Genomic DNA, 12,952 nt, shown 5'->3' on the forward strand with positions numbered 1-12,952 from the left:
GATGAAAAGGAGCTGTCTGATGTATGAAATGTAGCTGGTAATAAACCCATGTTCAGTGTATCTCCAGCTGATCAGCTACGTGTACACAACAGAGTTAATGACATTTTATGAAGGCGCTGTACTTTTTTCTGCTATTTAAAAAAAATAATCCTTCTCAGCAGTTAATGGCAGCCTGCCTGCTGCAAGAAAAATTCCCGTCCGATACTGTTTCTCAGGACACAACCCGATACAGATGTACAGTGGAGGAGCAGGGTGTTGTCGCTGATAAAAAGGAATACAGGCAAAGGTCATATGCAGATTTATGAAAAATAAATTTATTACATAACACCTTGTTTTAACAATGTTTGATTTTTTTTTAAATTCAGAATACTTGTGTCATTCATGTAAAATAGTTTGATACAGTACATTGTAAGTTTTTCCTCATAAATTCTAAGGCTCTCCTAACACCTTGATCCTTTGCTGTAGCAATGGCACCCCTAAACAACGTGCGAACATTTTAAAAAAAATAATTAAGTGAACAAAATTTAAAATCCACTACACCAAGCGGGTTCTCAAAAATCATGACAAAATATCTGAATGGATGCCGCACCTTTTTAGGAAATATCATTCATGCTTCTTTAATCCCAAAGCATGCTCACAAACCATTAACACCAACAGGAAAAAAATAAAACACTGTCTATGACAATCATTTGTTTGCTGAACCAAACATGTTTATATCAATGACAACATACTTATTTTACTATCAAATAGCAGCTTTAATACCAGTCAAGTCATAGAGTTAAAAACAAAACCAAAAACTTATGTCGGAAATTAATCTTTGGGACATTTGTAATTGCTGGAAAAAAAAACAACGAAATGTTTTCATGTTCTTAAAAAAAGAAAAATCTCATCATAGCAACTGTGTCGGTCATAAAACACTGATCTAGGTGGAAAACGAACCAACCCACATAAGTCACTAAAAATAAGTGTCTATCAAAATCGTCTCAATCGGAGTCACGGTTAGTTTGCTTTTTTGCCATGGTAACATGAACGGTATGCTTCAAGTACCAAAGATGTTGTGTACTATTGGTCAGATAGAGTTGTTACATCAAGAGAATTCACCACATACGACAACAAAAATGCTTGCCCCTAGCACATTTCACAGCTTCAACTGCTACAGACTGTCACTGAAAAAAAAAAAAATAAAACAAAATAAAATGCATCGGTCAGTCTGAACCATGTCAAGTAAATTATGGAAGTAGCATATCCACAACACAAACTGTGCTAGCACTTTCTTTTCAAGTCTAACCCCAAAACCCAGGTACGATTTGGGAGCCACCACTCCGTGCTGTGGAAGGGGGTGGGTGGTGGCGGCCGGACAGGTTGCAGGTGTGGTTGTACAGTACATTCTCGCGGCCCACGCCGGGCTCCAGGCGGGCAGCTGTGCGGCCGGTCCCGCAGCATCAGCGACAGCGCACGGACGTTCCTGGGATGCAGCTCAGTACCGGTGCGTCTGATGGGAGTACTGGGGCGGCTGCTGGGAGGTAGCTGAATACCCCATGCTGCTCTGTGGCTGCGATGTGCTTGGTCCGGGGTTGGGGTAGGCAGCATGGGGGTTGGAACGCTGCAGGGGGGGTACAAGCAGAGGAAACGCAAACCTTCAGAACAGAGACAGCACAAAACACCTTCACCTATTCATTTATTTCTTCACGCACAGTCTCAAGGCAGCTGCACCTCCAGGCTCCGTCGCACTTACTCTGATTACAGCAGGTGCAGGTATGAACATCAGGAGTACCAGGTTAGAAAGTGACAGTTACCACCCTTCGGTTATCCACCCAAACCACCTCCCGTGAATCTCCATCCCCATAGTCAAACCTCCAGCCAGCCCTCCAGCTGGCTCCGGTACCCCTGAACGTGGCACCAGGCCACCACCGCTCACGGCAGGGGGCTTCTCCACTTGCTCCCTTCCCCTGACAAAAAGGTGTTGGAGTGAGGTCCAAACAACACATCTTACTGCTGATGAGCCACTCTGCATTACTCCAGAGATTTTCCTACACAAAGGATACACTTGCCACTCTTTTGTGCGACCCAGGAGTAAAGGCTGAGAGCGCTCTGATAATTTAGGCTAAGGTACCACCTAGCAGCAGCCTTACCAATACTTGAAGGAAAGTTAAAGACAACGGCCACACGCTTCTCAGTGGAACCAGATATTTCAGGGGGAAATGGCCATAGGTTGCGGCTTGGGACACTCAGGCTGGGCATTAGAGGGAGTGGGGGGAGAAAGAAATCTCTAAGAGACCGGTATAGCACTGGAAGAACTTGCCCGGAGAGGCTGCAAAGTCTCCATCTATGCAGGTTTTTAAAACTCATCTAAACAAAGCCATGGCTGACCTGATGGAGCATTAGCCACAATTCTGCTGCAAGTGAGAGACTGGGCTACACAGCCTCTGGAGGCTTCTTTCGAGTAGCATTTCTGCAATTATTTACTGAGTGGAGCATTCATCACTGCAAAAAGCTCTGAGTAAACCAGCAACTGTCTACTTCAATTCTATTTACACATCACGAGGTACAAAGGAAAAACAGGACTGTGTGTGAGATTTTCAATCTAAGGGTATGACCACTTAGTAACATTAAATTAACACAATTTCAGTACATTACTGTGCTGTTTTACATTTATGTTAAGGTTTACACACACGCAAATTTCACAGCATTCGGAAACTACTGTGTAACTTCTGAACCCTCGACAAGATGTATTAGGATTTTTAGAAAAAGCCATTTCTAGTAAAGGTCTGGAAACTTTCTGAGGTGACTATTCCAGGACGAGGGTATTGCTGCTTAGACCTGAATATGCAAAACTGGTGAACCAACATCCTGAAAAAGTAAAATACTAAAACAGCTTTGCAGATTTTACAAATTGCAACATAAAACAATAAACAACTCTTTTTTTTTTTTCTTGAAATTCAGCATTTAGAACAGAAGCTATAAATCAGGATGCTGAGATGATGGCAGAAATGAAAAGGCAAACTCTACCTGTTAACATGTGCTCACAGGACTGAGGTGATTCTCTGAGGGCGTGTAGCGTAAAGGGGAAGAAAAGGCTGGACCAGCACTTAATGTCAGCAGGAACGAACCAGCCCTGCTGAGCCGCACAGAGACTGCACTTCTGTGATATTTGCCTTCAGTCTTGAGAGAGGGACTAAGTCACTCCTCAACAGAAGTGTCACAGCTCTGGGTCACCCTTCTCCATATAACAAATATAGGATGTATTCCAGAGAGCAGAAACCCTTGAATATTCTTTTGGTGCAGCTCCTGTATGTAGGAAACTATCACAAGTTTAATCATTGAAAAACTGACCACTCATGTCAGTTGTAAACACCTTCTGCATCCTGACTCCTAAAATAGATCTTATTTTAAGACAGAAGCAATTAAAAATTAGATTCTTTCATTATACTCAGTGCAACAAATGGCTTTTGTTTAAGAACAAATGGAAATAACCATTCCTTCCTAAATACCATTAAGCACCCAGAGGGTTACCACAAGCAGAAGCTCAGAGTAGTGGAATTGCTCCAGGCTGTTTAGGTGCCTTTCCAAGTGTCACACTGCAGATTTAAATGAGGGCAAGGAAGCCTGTGTGCCATGTGTCTACTATTTTTACGCATGGCAGAAAAGGATATAGGGCCAACTTGTTCTGCAGAGAGCAATTCCACTTCTGAGTGGATGGAGAAACTGTCTTAGTTTGCCTTGCCCAGGAGATGGCAATCCTTCTTCACAAGCTTTATATAGGGACCTTGAGCAAATTAAATGAAGAACAAAGGAACAGGTGTTTGATTAAAACAGAGGGCTGTATTGTAATATTTGTCTGCCATATCCTCAAGTCGCAGGATCAGAAGCAAAAAATGTGAGGAAGTTCTTTCAGGGAGACCTGAAATCACCAATAGCATTTAACTGCTTTTGTTCTACTGCCAGCAAGTTCAGATCTCCTCCCTTTGATCACCATGTTTTCCAGATACCTTAATCAGAATAAATCTACCCATCGCCTTCTTGCAAGGCTGGGGGAGAGATGTATTTTTTTTGAAAACCAGGTGTTTTGCCTCCTAGAGAGACAGCAAAAAGATTAGTCATGAGCAGCCAAGCTACCAGTAAGAGCTCCTGAGATAGCAAGGTAGCAGTTGTCACCATCTCAAGGCAAAAGTATTCTGAAATCATGTTTGGTGACAAGGGCTGCCGCCAGCCATCATCCTAGGATGGATTATCTGAGAGTATAAAAGTTTTCATGAGCATGAACTGAAAACAAACCAATGTCAACTCCTGCCAAGGCAATTTGAGTCTTCTGACTTCTCAACTAGCAAACCTCAGCTCTCGCTCACAGAAGTGGAAGCTGAAGTCTGTTCAAAATGCTGCAGCAGCAAAACAGGGTGAAGGGCAGGCAGAATCACAGAATGTCCTGAGTTGGAAGGGACCCAAAGGGTCATCAAGTCCAACTCCTGTCCCTGCACAGGACAACCCCACAGTTCACACCATGTGTCTGAGGGTGTTGTCCAGTCTCTTCTTGAACTCTGTCAGGTTGGGGCCGTGACACCTCCCTGGGGAGCCTGTTCCAGTGTCCACCACCCGCTGGGGGAAGAACCTTTTCCTAATGTCCAACCTAAACCTCCCCTGGCACATCTTCCTGCCATTCCCTCAGGTTCTATTGTTGGTCACCAAAGAGAAGAGCTCAGCGCCTGCCCCTCCTCCTCCCCTTGTGAGGAAGCTGCAGCCGCCATGAGGCCTCCCCTCAGTCTCCTCTTCTCCAGGCTGAACAAACCCAGTGACTTCAGCCGCTCCTCATACGGCTTCCTCTCCAAACCCATCACCAACTTCGTTACCCTCTTCTGGACACTCTCCAGTAGCTTTATATCCTTTTTATCCCGTGTCACCCAGAACTGCACCCAGAGCTCCAGGTGAGGCCGCACCAGTGCAGAGCAGAGCGGGACAATCCCCTCCCTGCCCGGCTGGCCATGCTGGGCTGGATGCACCCAGGACACTGTTGCCTTCTTGGCTGCCAGGACACACTGTTGGCTCATGTTCAACTTGCCATCAACCGGAACCCCCAGATTCCTCTCCACGGAGCTGCTTTCCAGCATCTCGTCCCTCATCTGTACGTACAGCCAGGGTTGCCGTGTCCCAGGTGCAAAGTCCAGCAATTGCCCTTGTTGAACTTCATGTGGTTGGTGATTGCCCCGTTGTCCAATTTGTTCAGATCCCTCTGCAGGGGCCCTCTGCGCTTGAGTGTCAACAGCTCCTCCCAATTTGTGTCATCAGCAAACTTACTAAGCAATCCCTGAAGTCCTGTGTCTAAGTCATTTATAAAGACATGGGAGAGTGCTGGCCCTAAGATGGATCCCTGCAGAACCCGCTAGTGACTGGCCACAGGTAAACAGGGCATGTAAATGGGGGCTCCCTAACACAGCACAGGCAAACTCACCATCAATCCCCTCAGATATGACTCAACATGAGGGAAAGATTAAGAGCTGCAGCTGCATTTGCCTTCTTAAAAATTCACACACAGAAGTGGTGGAAAGAGCCAGCAAAAAGGCCAAAACAGCGATCGACTGCAGCTTGACAAATTGAGAGGGATGAGGCTCCTGTAAGAGGGTGCTCTGTGATATCTAATCCAACTAAAGAAAAGATGATGTCCATACTGAGAGGCACCCCGCACTGCAGCACTGTAGTTAAGGCTGACCACTATTTCGAAAGACTAAAAATTCACATTGTTCAAGGAGAATGACCTGAAAACTGATCTGCTATTGATGTCCTGGGAACAAAGGCACTTGGGAACTATATGAAGGGTTTCACAATAAAGCTCCTGAAAATAACCTTATTTTACATTTTGTAGTACTTTCGAGTCTTGGTCAATGCTGGAAATATACAGATTTATGTAAACATGAGGATAACGCCCCCAGGCAGCCTTTGAGGATATCTGGTACTCTCAGGAACAAACTCTGAAATGCAAGATTTCAAAGCCGACTGGTGTTAACGGAGAAACAGCATCAAACTGTGGAAAGCAAGTTGACAGCAGGAGTTTTACTGACACCATTCTTCAGCTCTCCCTAAGTTCTGCTACAGAATATAAGTATATGCTGAGTTTCCAACATTAGAGTCTCAGATTTAGATATTAACTTCTAAATTAACTGAAAACACCACCAGTAATTTCTGACTTCCCCATCTTTTGATTTCATCCCAGACTCTGTTCCAGTTTTTCTTGTGTACTACGCATTCCACGTGAACCAGTATGTAATAGTTCCTGCAGGCAAACACTGCCACCAGCATGCCTCCTCCTGAAATCTGCTCTTCCCTAGGCTTTCAAAATCTGCCACCTCTCTACCTGCTCCTGTGCACATCATTTGAAGTCTTCCTTGCTCCTCTTTTATAATTTCTCAGCTCACACTAACTAAAGGTTCTGTCCTTAACTCTCTTCTCCCCAGTCTCCAGGCATAACCTCATTCAAACCCACAAAATCAGGCATCATGCCCTGGCATGAGTCTCAGCCTTCTGCTCCAAACTCTTCCATTTCCTAACATCTGAGCACAAGCTCAAATGCAGGAAGGCTAGAACACCGTTTTCAAGATTTCCTCAAGCTTCTTTCCTATACTGCTCATCTTCCTCACTCATTGATCACCACCACCTCACCTGTCTCTTCAGATCTGTAATACTGGGCTTACTCAACCTGTAATCTCCCTTGGTCTTCAGAGGTTAAGACGGCATCATATCAAGTCTTTCTATTTGTCATCCAAAATACAGCTTGCCCACCTATTTGCCCAACTAGAACTCCTGTTCAGATTCTTATTTCACAGCTTGTTTACTGCAATATCCTTCACCTCCTACCACTGCAGGCTTTTTCAAATAAAGAATGGTATTTTCAGGTGATACAGAGCGCAGCACGACAGGCTCCTGGTCCAAAATCAGCATTCCCTAATACAAAGGTAATAAATTAGTAACTGTTATAATCTCTGGTCTTAATTTCCTTACCCCTAACCTAAAGAGTATCAGCATATCAATTTACAGGCAAACCAAGTAAATACATCTGAAAAAACATCTGAAAGATGCTAAAAAATACCAGTTAATACAGTGATGTTTACAAAATTACTTTTTTAGCTTAAAGAAACACTGCTGTAAACATGAGAACCAAATCCACAATATATGAATAAAACAAATACCTGATAGTCTGAGGTCATGATGAGTCCACCTGAGGTAGTGGTAGGAGGAACAACTCTCACTTTTTTCAGTGGGGGTCCCTGTGTGTGACTGTTGTCTTGGTTCCCTGGATGACCAGTTCCATTAGTGTGGTTATTGCCCTGCTGCTGCTGCTGGTTCTTCTCAATTGTTTAAACACAAAGAAAAATTTCAACTCAAAAGCAGTATGGGAAATAACATGAAAACAGGAAATAGTATGAAAGCCAGTGAAGCATCATGTTACTGTTCTTCCAGTACTTACTTTGTCTCCTTTATCATCTGGTTCTTCTTCTGTTAAAAATTCTCGTTTTGGGTAAGGGATTTGACAACCTGCAAAAACACTGCCCCCCAAAAAAGTCTATTTATCACTGTATTAGAACAGAAGGGTTAGACCTGTAAGATTTATACTTCACCCATGCTAGTTTCAAGTTGCCTGTAACTAATGGAGAAGTTTTCCTTGTCTAACTTTCATCATATTCTAAACTCATTATTCTTCAGTTGCCTCTTACATACTCATTTAAACTCCTAATAGTTTTCACAGTTTCTGGTAACTGGTGACCAAACTGGTGGCTGAAAATGTACACCACCTGTCAGATATCTGCAAGGGCATAAAGTAATTCACCATCTCAGGTCCAACTAAAAGTACTCCTGGAAACTCCACTGACTATTAATAAAAACAACCTGGAACAAAGTTTAAAACTAGAAATTTCATCTGTCAATTCATAGCTCATGGTCTACATTAATTCACTACCGCTAGCGTAAACTGATATTTACCTGCCCTTAATCAGTAGAACGTATTTATAATAAAGTCTCTGTACAGTTGTTAGCATTACTCATTGTGTATTCACATTAAAATGCCAATCTAAAGTTCTAATCTGAAGTTAAGAAAAAAGCCAAACACTGTCCTACAAGCAGTTTCTGCAAAAGCAAGTCATTCACATCACAACATTAAATCACAGAGACAGGTCAGGAGCTGTTATAAATAATCCAGTAGGCTTTAGTGAAATAATTTAATTTTTAATTAATTGCTTATAAATATACATACCATATTTTATAAATTCTTCCCTAGATAATGGTAGAAAAATCATACACAGGATGTAGCAATAGCTTTCCTAAAAAGGTGTACAATCATGCTCTCTGGCTAGTCTTTTGAGAGGGGAGCTTAATTTTTAATGAAATCATTCATTGTCCCTAAATTTTCTTCCTTCCGTAAATCTCCCTGTGCAAACAAAGGAGAGGAGCGTCTACGGAAAATGGATTTAAGTTGTTAAGGATGACAGCACAGAGACACACGGTTGACTTCCCCCACCCACTGAATTTACAACAAAGGCTAAGACAGAAAAATGTAAACTAATTAGAGAGTGTCATCTGGCATTCTGGAGCAGAGAAGTGGACCTGCAGGCACTTAGCAGTTGTCTACAAAGATCTGTAGCATGCATAATCAACCTGCCAGTGAATAACAAGATTAGCGCTGCAACTAATAGGATCAAAGTTCCATAAAGCAAGAGATTAATAGGAATGCTACTTAATTTTAAAAACCACAAACGGCATTTTAGTGGTTATAGCTTTCTTTCATTGTTAGACAGTAAGTATTTACCTCAACAATCACAAACATATTTACAGCAGAGAGAAAGCACACATTTCTAAAGCATCTCTGGACTGACTGATAGATTAATAAACTGACCACTTACTCAGATGTGGGAAGAGGATCTTCTAAGAAATAGGGATCCTGCATAGCCTGTTCTGAGGTAATTCTCTTTATTGGATCCATAGTGAGCAATTTCTGAAGCTGTCAAAACAAAAGATAAAAAGCTCTGCAATACCAAAACTGTTTGGAGAAACTTCACTGTATTATTCCTGAAAGATGAGCTGCTACGAACGTGTCTGAACTCAAAACTCTAACCATAAATGGCACAATCACACTCTTCTCTCTCGTTAAAATAGTAACTTCATTTTCCAAAGCACACTATTTTACTTCCAAAGCCCAAGACACTCAGCTCCAGTCACAAATGTTTTAACAGAAACATTGAAAGAGCTTCCATGGCATACCAGCAGCTTTTATCATAGAATAGTTTGGGTTGGAAGGGACCTTCAAATGTCATTCAGTCCAACCCCCTGCAGTGAGCAGGGACATCTTCAACTAGACCAGGTTGCTCAGAGCCCTGCCCAGCCTGGCCTTGAATGTCCCCAGGGATGGGGCATCTACCACCTCTCTGGGCAACCTGGGCCAGTGTTTCACCACCTTCATTGTAAAAAATTTCTTCTTCATGTTTGGCCTGAATCTCTCCTCCTTTAGTTTAAAACCATTACCCTTTGTCCTGTCACAACAGGCCCTGCTAAAAAGTCTGTCCCCATCTTTCTTGTAGGCTCCTTTCAAGTACCAAAAGGCCGCACTAAGGTCTCCCTGTAGTCTTCTCTTCTCCAGGCTGAACAACCCCAACTCTCTCAGCCTGTCCTCACAGCAGAGCTGTTCCAGCCCTCTGATCATTTCTGTGGCTCCTCTGGCCCCTCTCCAACAGGTCCATGTCTGTCCTGTACTGAGGGCTCCAGAGCTGGACACAGGACTCCAGGCGGGGTCTCACCAGAGCAGAGCAGAGGGGCAGAATCACCTCCCTTGACCTGCTGGTCACGCTCCTTTTGATGCAGCTCGAAGTACAATTTGCCTTCTGGGCTGCAAGGGCACATTGCTGGCTCATGTCCAATCTTTCATCCACCAGTACCCCCAAGTCCTTCTCTCTTTAATGGTCTGTTAACTTCCCACAAGAATATGTAACACACACATATTCAGCCTGATTTCCTCAACTAGACTGCAGTTAACAGGAAGCAACATCATATCTGTCGAAATTAAAATAATTCTTAGCAATTAATAAAGTGATTCCATGTGCATTATTGATCATTATTTAGTATTGTCATATTAGTAACGACTTCGTTGTCATCCACAGTATTTTAAAGATGTTACATGAAGCCACTCCTTAGAAAATCTTCATGTTGTAAAAGAAAGTAGTAATCAACATGTTCAAAAACCCCAACTGGCCAGATAACTGTTTGTCACCCACTCCAGTGTGTGCTTGTTTATTCTGATAAAGACTCTCAGACACATCTGAGTGATCCATGCTGCTCAAAAGAGCAATTGTGCAAAATCTTGAATTTTAGTTGATTTTTTTTTGCATGACATGATGCAAAATACTCTAGAGAAGTATAATAAGCTGCCTCCTCCATTGCTGTTGCAATATCAGTGTAAGACTTCAGCCTTTAACTTTGTATTAATAATAACTGATGAATCAAGTATCAATTACATGGAAAAAAACAAAAAACAAAAAACAAAAACACCCCCTCCAAAAAATAAAACAAAAACAACAACAAAAAGCCCCAAACAGACAAACAAACCAGCCAACCAACAAAACCCCAATCACCATAATCTGTCATGTACTGATAAGGATAATGGCTGAAACATTGTGGCAAACCAGTTCATCCAGCCACAGATGATACATTCAGTATAGCGTGAATTGCAATTTATGATTTACATATCAACGACGAGCTAACAAGCTGCAGACCAGGCTGGCCAGCCGATACAGGAGGTGGGGGACAGAGGGCACATAACTCCACCTTCTGATACGCCCAGCATGGCACAAAGGGAAAAGCAGAGACCCTTCAACATGGCCCAAGACTTGTCAGTCAGTCACCCCGTCCCCCCAGGCTTTTCTCTCTTTCACAATAACACCTCCACACAAGGCCAAAAGTTACGCAAGCGGGCAACCCATAGGGCTATAAAGGCCCAGCTTGTGCAAGCAGTGGTGGTGCCCACCCACCACCCTGAGGACCACTCTGCCCACCAGTCTCACCACATGAACCGAACAAGACACCGGAGGATGCCACGCATCGCTGGATCCGAGACCGCAAACTCCATCACACATAAAGCGGAGCCATAAGGATGGTGCAGTCTTTCTCTCTCTTTTCGTTCTTTCCCATACTTCTACCTTTTCGCTTTCCCTTTTATAAGTAACATAGTAATATAAGATTTACAGCCCTGCATATGCCGCAAACTTTTTACGTTTACCAACAGAAACTACAATAACGTAAAGCCTTCTGCCACCGAATCATTTACCATTTGGGTCAAGCTGCAAAATAAAAGCCTTTTGTTTGCAGACCTTAAGTACTGTGTGTACTGTTTTCCAACCTAAAGGGACCCACGAACCTCAGTCACTTCTCCCCCCACTCACACCTGAGGGCAGGACGTGACACAAACAAAACAAAAAACCAACTTTCCAAAATGCCTGTGCTTGTTAAAGACAACGAAGATGACCACAAAATATAAATATGCAGAAGACAAGGCAAAGTATAATGTTTTACCAAACAGTTGAACTGAGTTCAACTAAAAATCCAGCAAAACTTGACACTTTGAGAAAGCAGCTCTTGTTCTCATTGGAAAGCATTAACAGAGGGCTAAGAAGTGCACTAGGTATTTGCTGTCTGATGCCCAACTTTAAAAAAGGGCATACAAGATGTTTCAGTAACGGATAGGAGGGCAAAAATCCTAAGGTAATAAACAAATGAAAATTTAAGAAAATAAAACTGACCTAACCAAAGCAAAGTGAATTTTTTTAATAAAAAGAACTATAAACATTGCTAATTGGATGGATATGCTATGAGAAATGCTTAGGATATGTAGTAAGCAACTCCCCTTGAGTAACTTCAAATGCCAGTAACAGACAATAACAGTCTAAATTCAGCACAATGTTAAAGATTGGAAGGTAACTCTAAAAAACATTTTCATTGTTTGTACTGTTTTTCCTCTTCCACTTTCATTTTCTACCTATGTAAACATTTCAGATGCTGTCTGGAATTTATAGACTTGTCACTGCAGCATCTCAACAGTGACTTTCAATAAAGAACACATTAGAAACATCATGCTGTCTCCACAGGTGTGAAGACTTTTCATCCTTTTCAGGAACTGTAGACCAGAGTGATTTTATCTAAGTCTAGCACTGCCGTGATGCATTCCAAAAGTAAGTGCTTCTAAAAGGTCTGGTGTATGTGCATATACTTTTCTCTATCCACCCAGCAGTTTTGTGGAATACGGCTGTGCTGGACAAGCAACATATACAGACAGAAGGAGATAACCTTCAGATACTATGCAGAAAAAGGAAAATAGTGCATCTTCATGTTTCACCATAGAATACAGTGCCCAAGGCAGAACTACACCATGATGTATTGTCAAAGACTACGATCACAGATCTTCCAAAAAAATGCTACACTGTCAACCTATAGTGGTTGTTTTGTTTGTTTGTATCATGGATATAACAAAATATGCAGAAATGAGACATGCAAATAATATTCCCTTTACATTTGCTATTCATGGGACTAAATTCACCTTTTAATAAAGATGCAGTGTCACGATCTATGTCTGAACTGGTCACCTCCTTTCACCAGCTCTTAAATGAGCACACACAACCACAGTGCTGACCTCCACGCTGCAGGTAGCTAAGGTTAGGAAAGTACATTTTCTCTCCTCAGCCTTCAGTTTTAATGGCATGGTTAAGAATATAATAAATATGTATTACCGCCATCAATCCAGTTTTGTTTTTCACATCATCAATAAGGATTCACAATAAGTTATTTCAGCTCTCTGAGTCTGCATGTAGTCTTTGTAGAATATCAGTCTGAATAGAACAATTCTTGCTCTCAAACAGCTCAAAAAGCAATCCCAGGAGCCAGAAAAGGGGAAGGCAAAAAATGAGAAAGAATTGCCAACGTGCTGAAA

The 12,952-nt window shown here is 42.3% G+C and overlaps 1 protein-coding gene across 7 annotated transcripts in view; it reads right to left on the minus strand.

The window, feature by feature from the left end:
- Window positions 1-334: 334 nt before the first annotated feature.
- The window catches only part of CDK8 (cyclin dependent kinase 8), an 82,605-nt gene continuing 69,987 nt past the window's right edge, over window positions 335-12,952 (minus strand). For 4 of the 7 annotated variants that reach the window (XM_065634625.1, XM_065634611.1, XM_065634658.1 and 1 more), the window contains 4 exons: window positions 8,883-8,980; window positions 7,454-7,532; window positions 7,176-7,334; window positions 335-1,603 (listed from right to left, as the gene is read on the minus strand). In XM_065634625.1, the coding sequence (XP_065490697.1) occupies window positions 1,478-1,603; window positions 7,176-7,334; window positions 7,454-7,532; window positions 8,883-8,980 (462 nt within the window). In that variant the 3' untranslated portion in view covers window positions 335-1,477. Of the gene's footprint in view, window positions 1,604-7,175; window positions 7,335-7,453; window positions 7,550-8,882; window positions 8,981-12,952 lie in introns of those variants that run through there. The other 3 variants (XM_065634619.1, XM_065634640.1, XM_065634633.1) reach the window with 3 other exon arrangements.

Source organism: Caloenas nicobarica, chromosome 1 (assembly GCF_036013445.1).
Source record: "Caloenas nicobarica isolate bCalNic1 chromosome 1, bCalNic1.hap1, whole genome shotgun sequence".
NCBI classification, from domain to species: domain Eukaryota; kingdom Metazoa; phylum Chordata; class Aves; order Columbiformes; family Columbidae; genus Caloenas; species Caloenas nicobarica.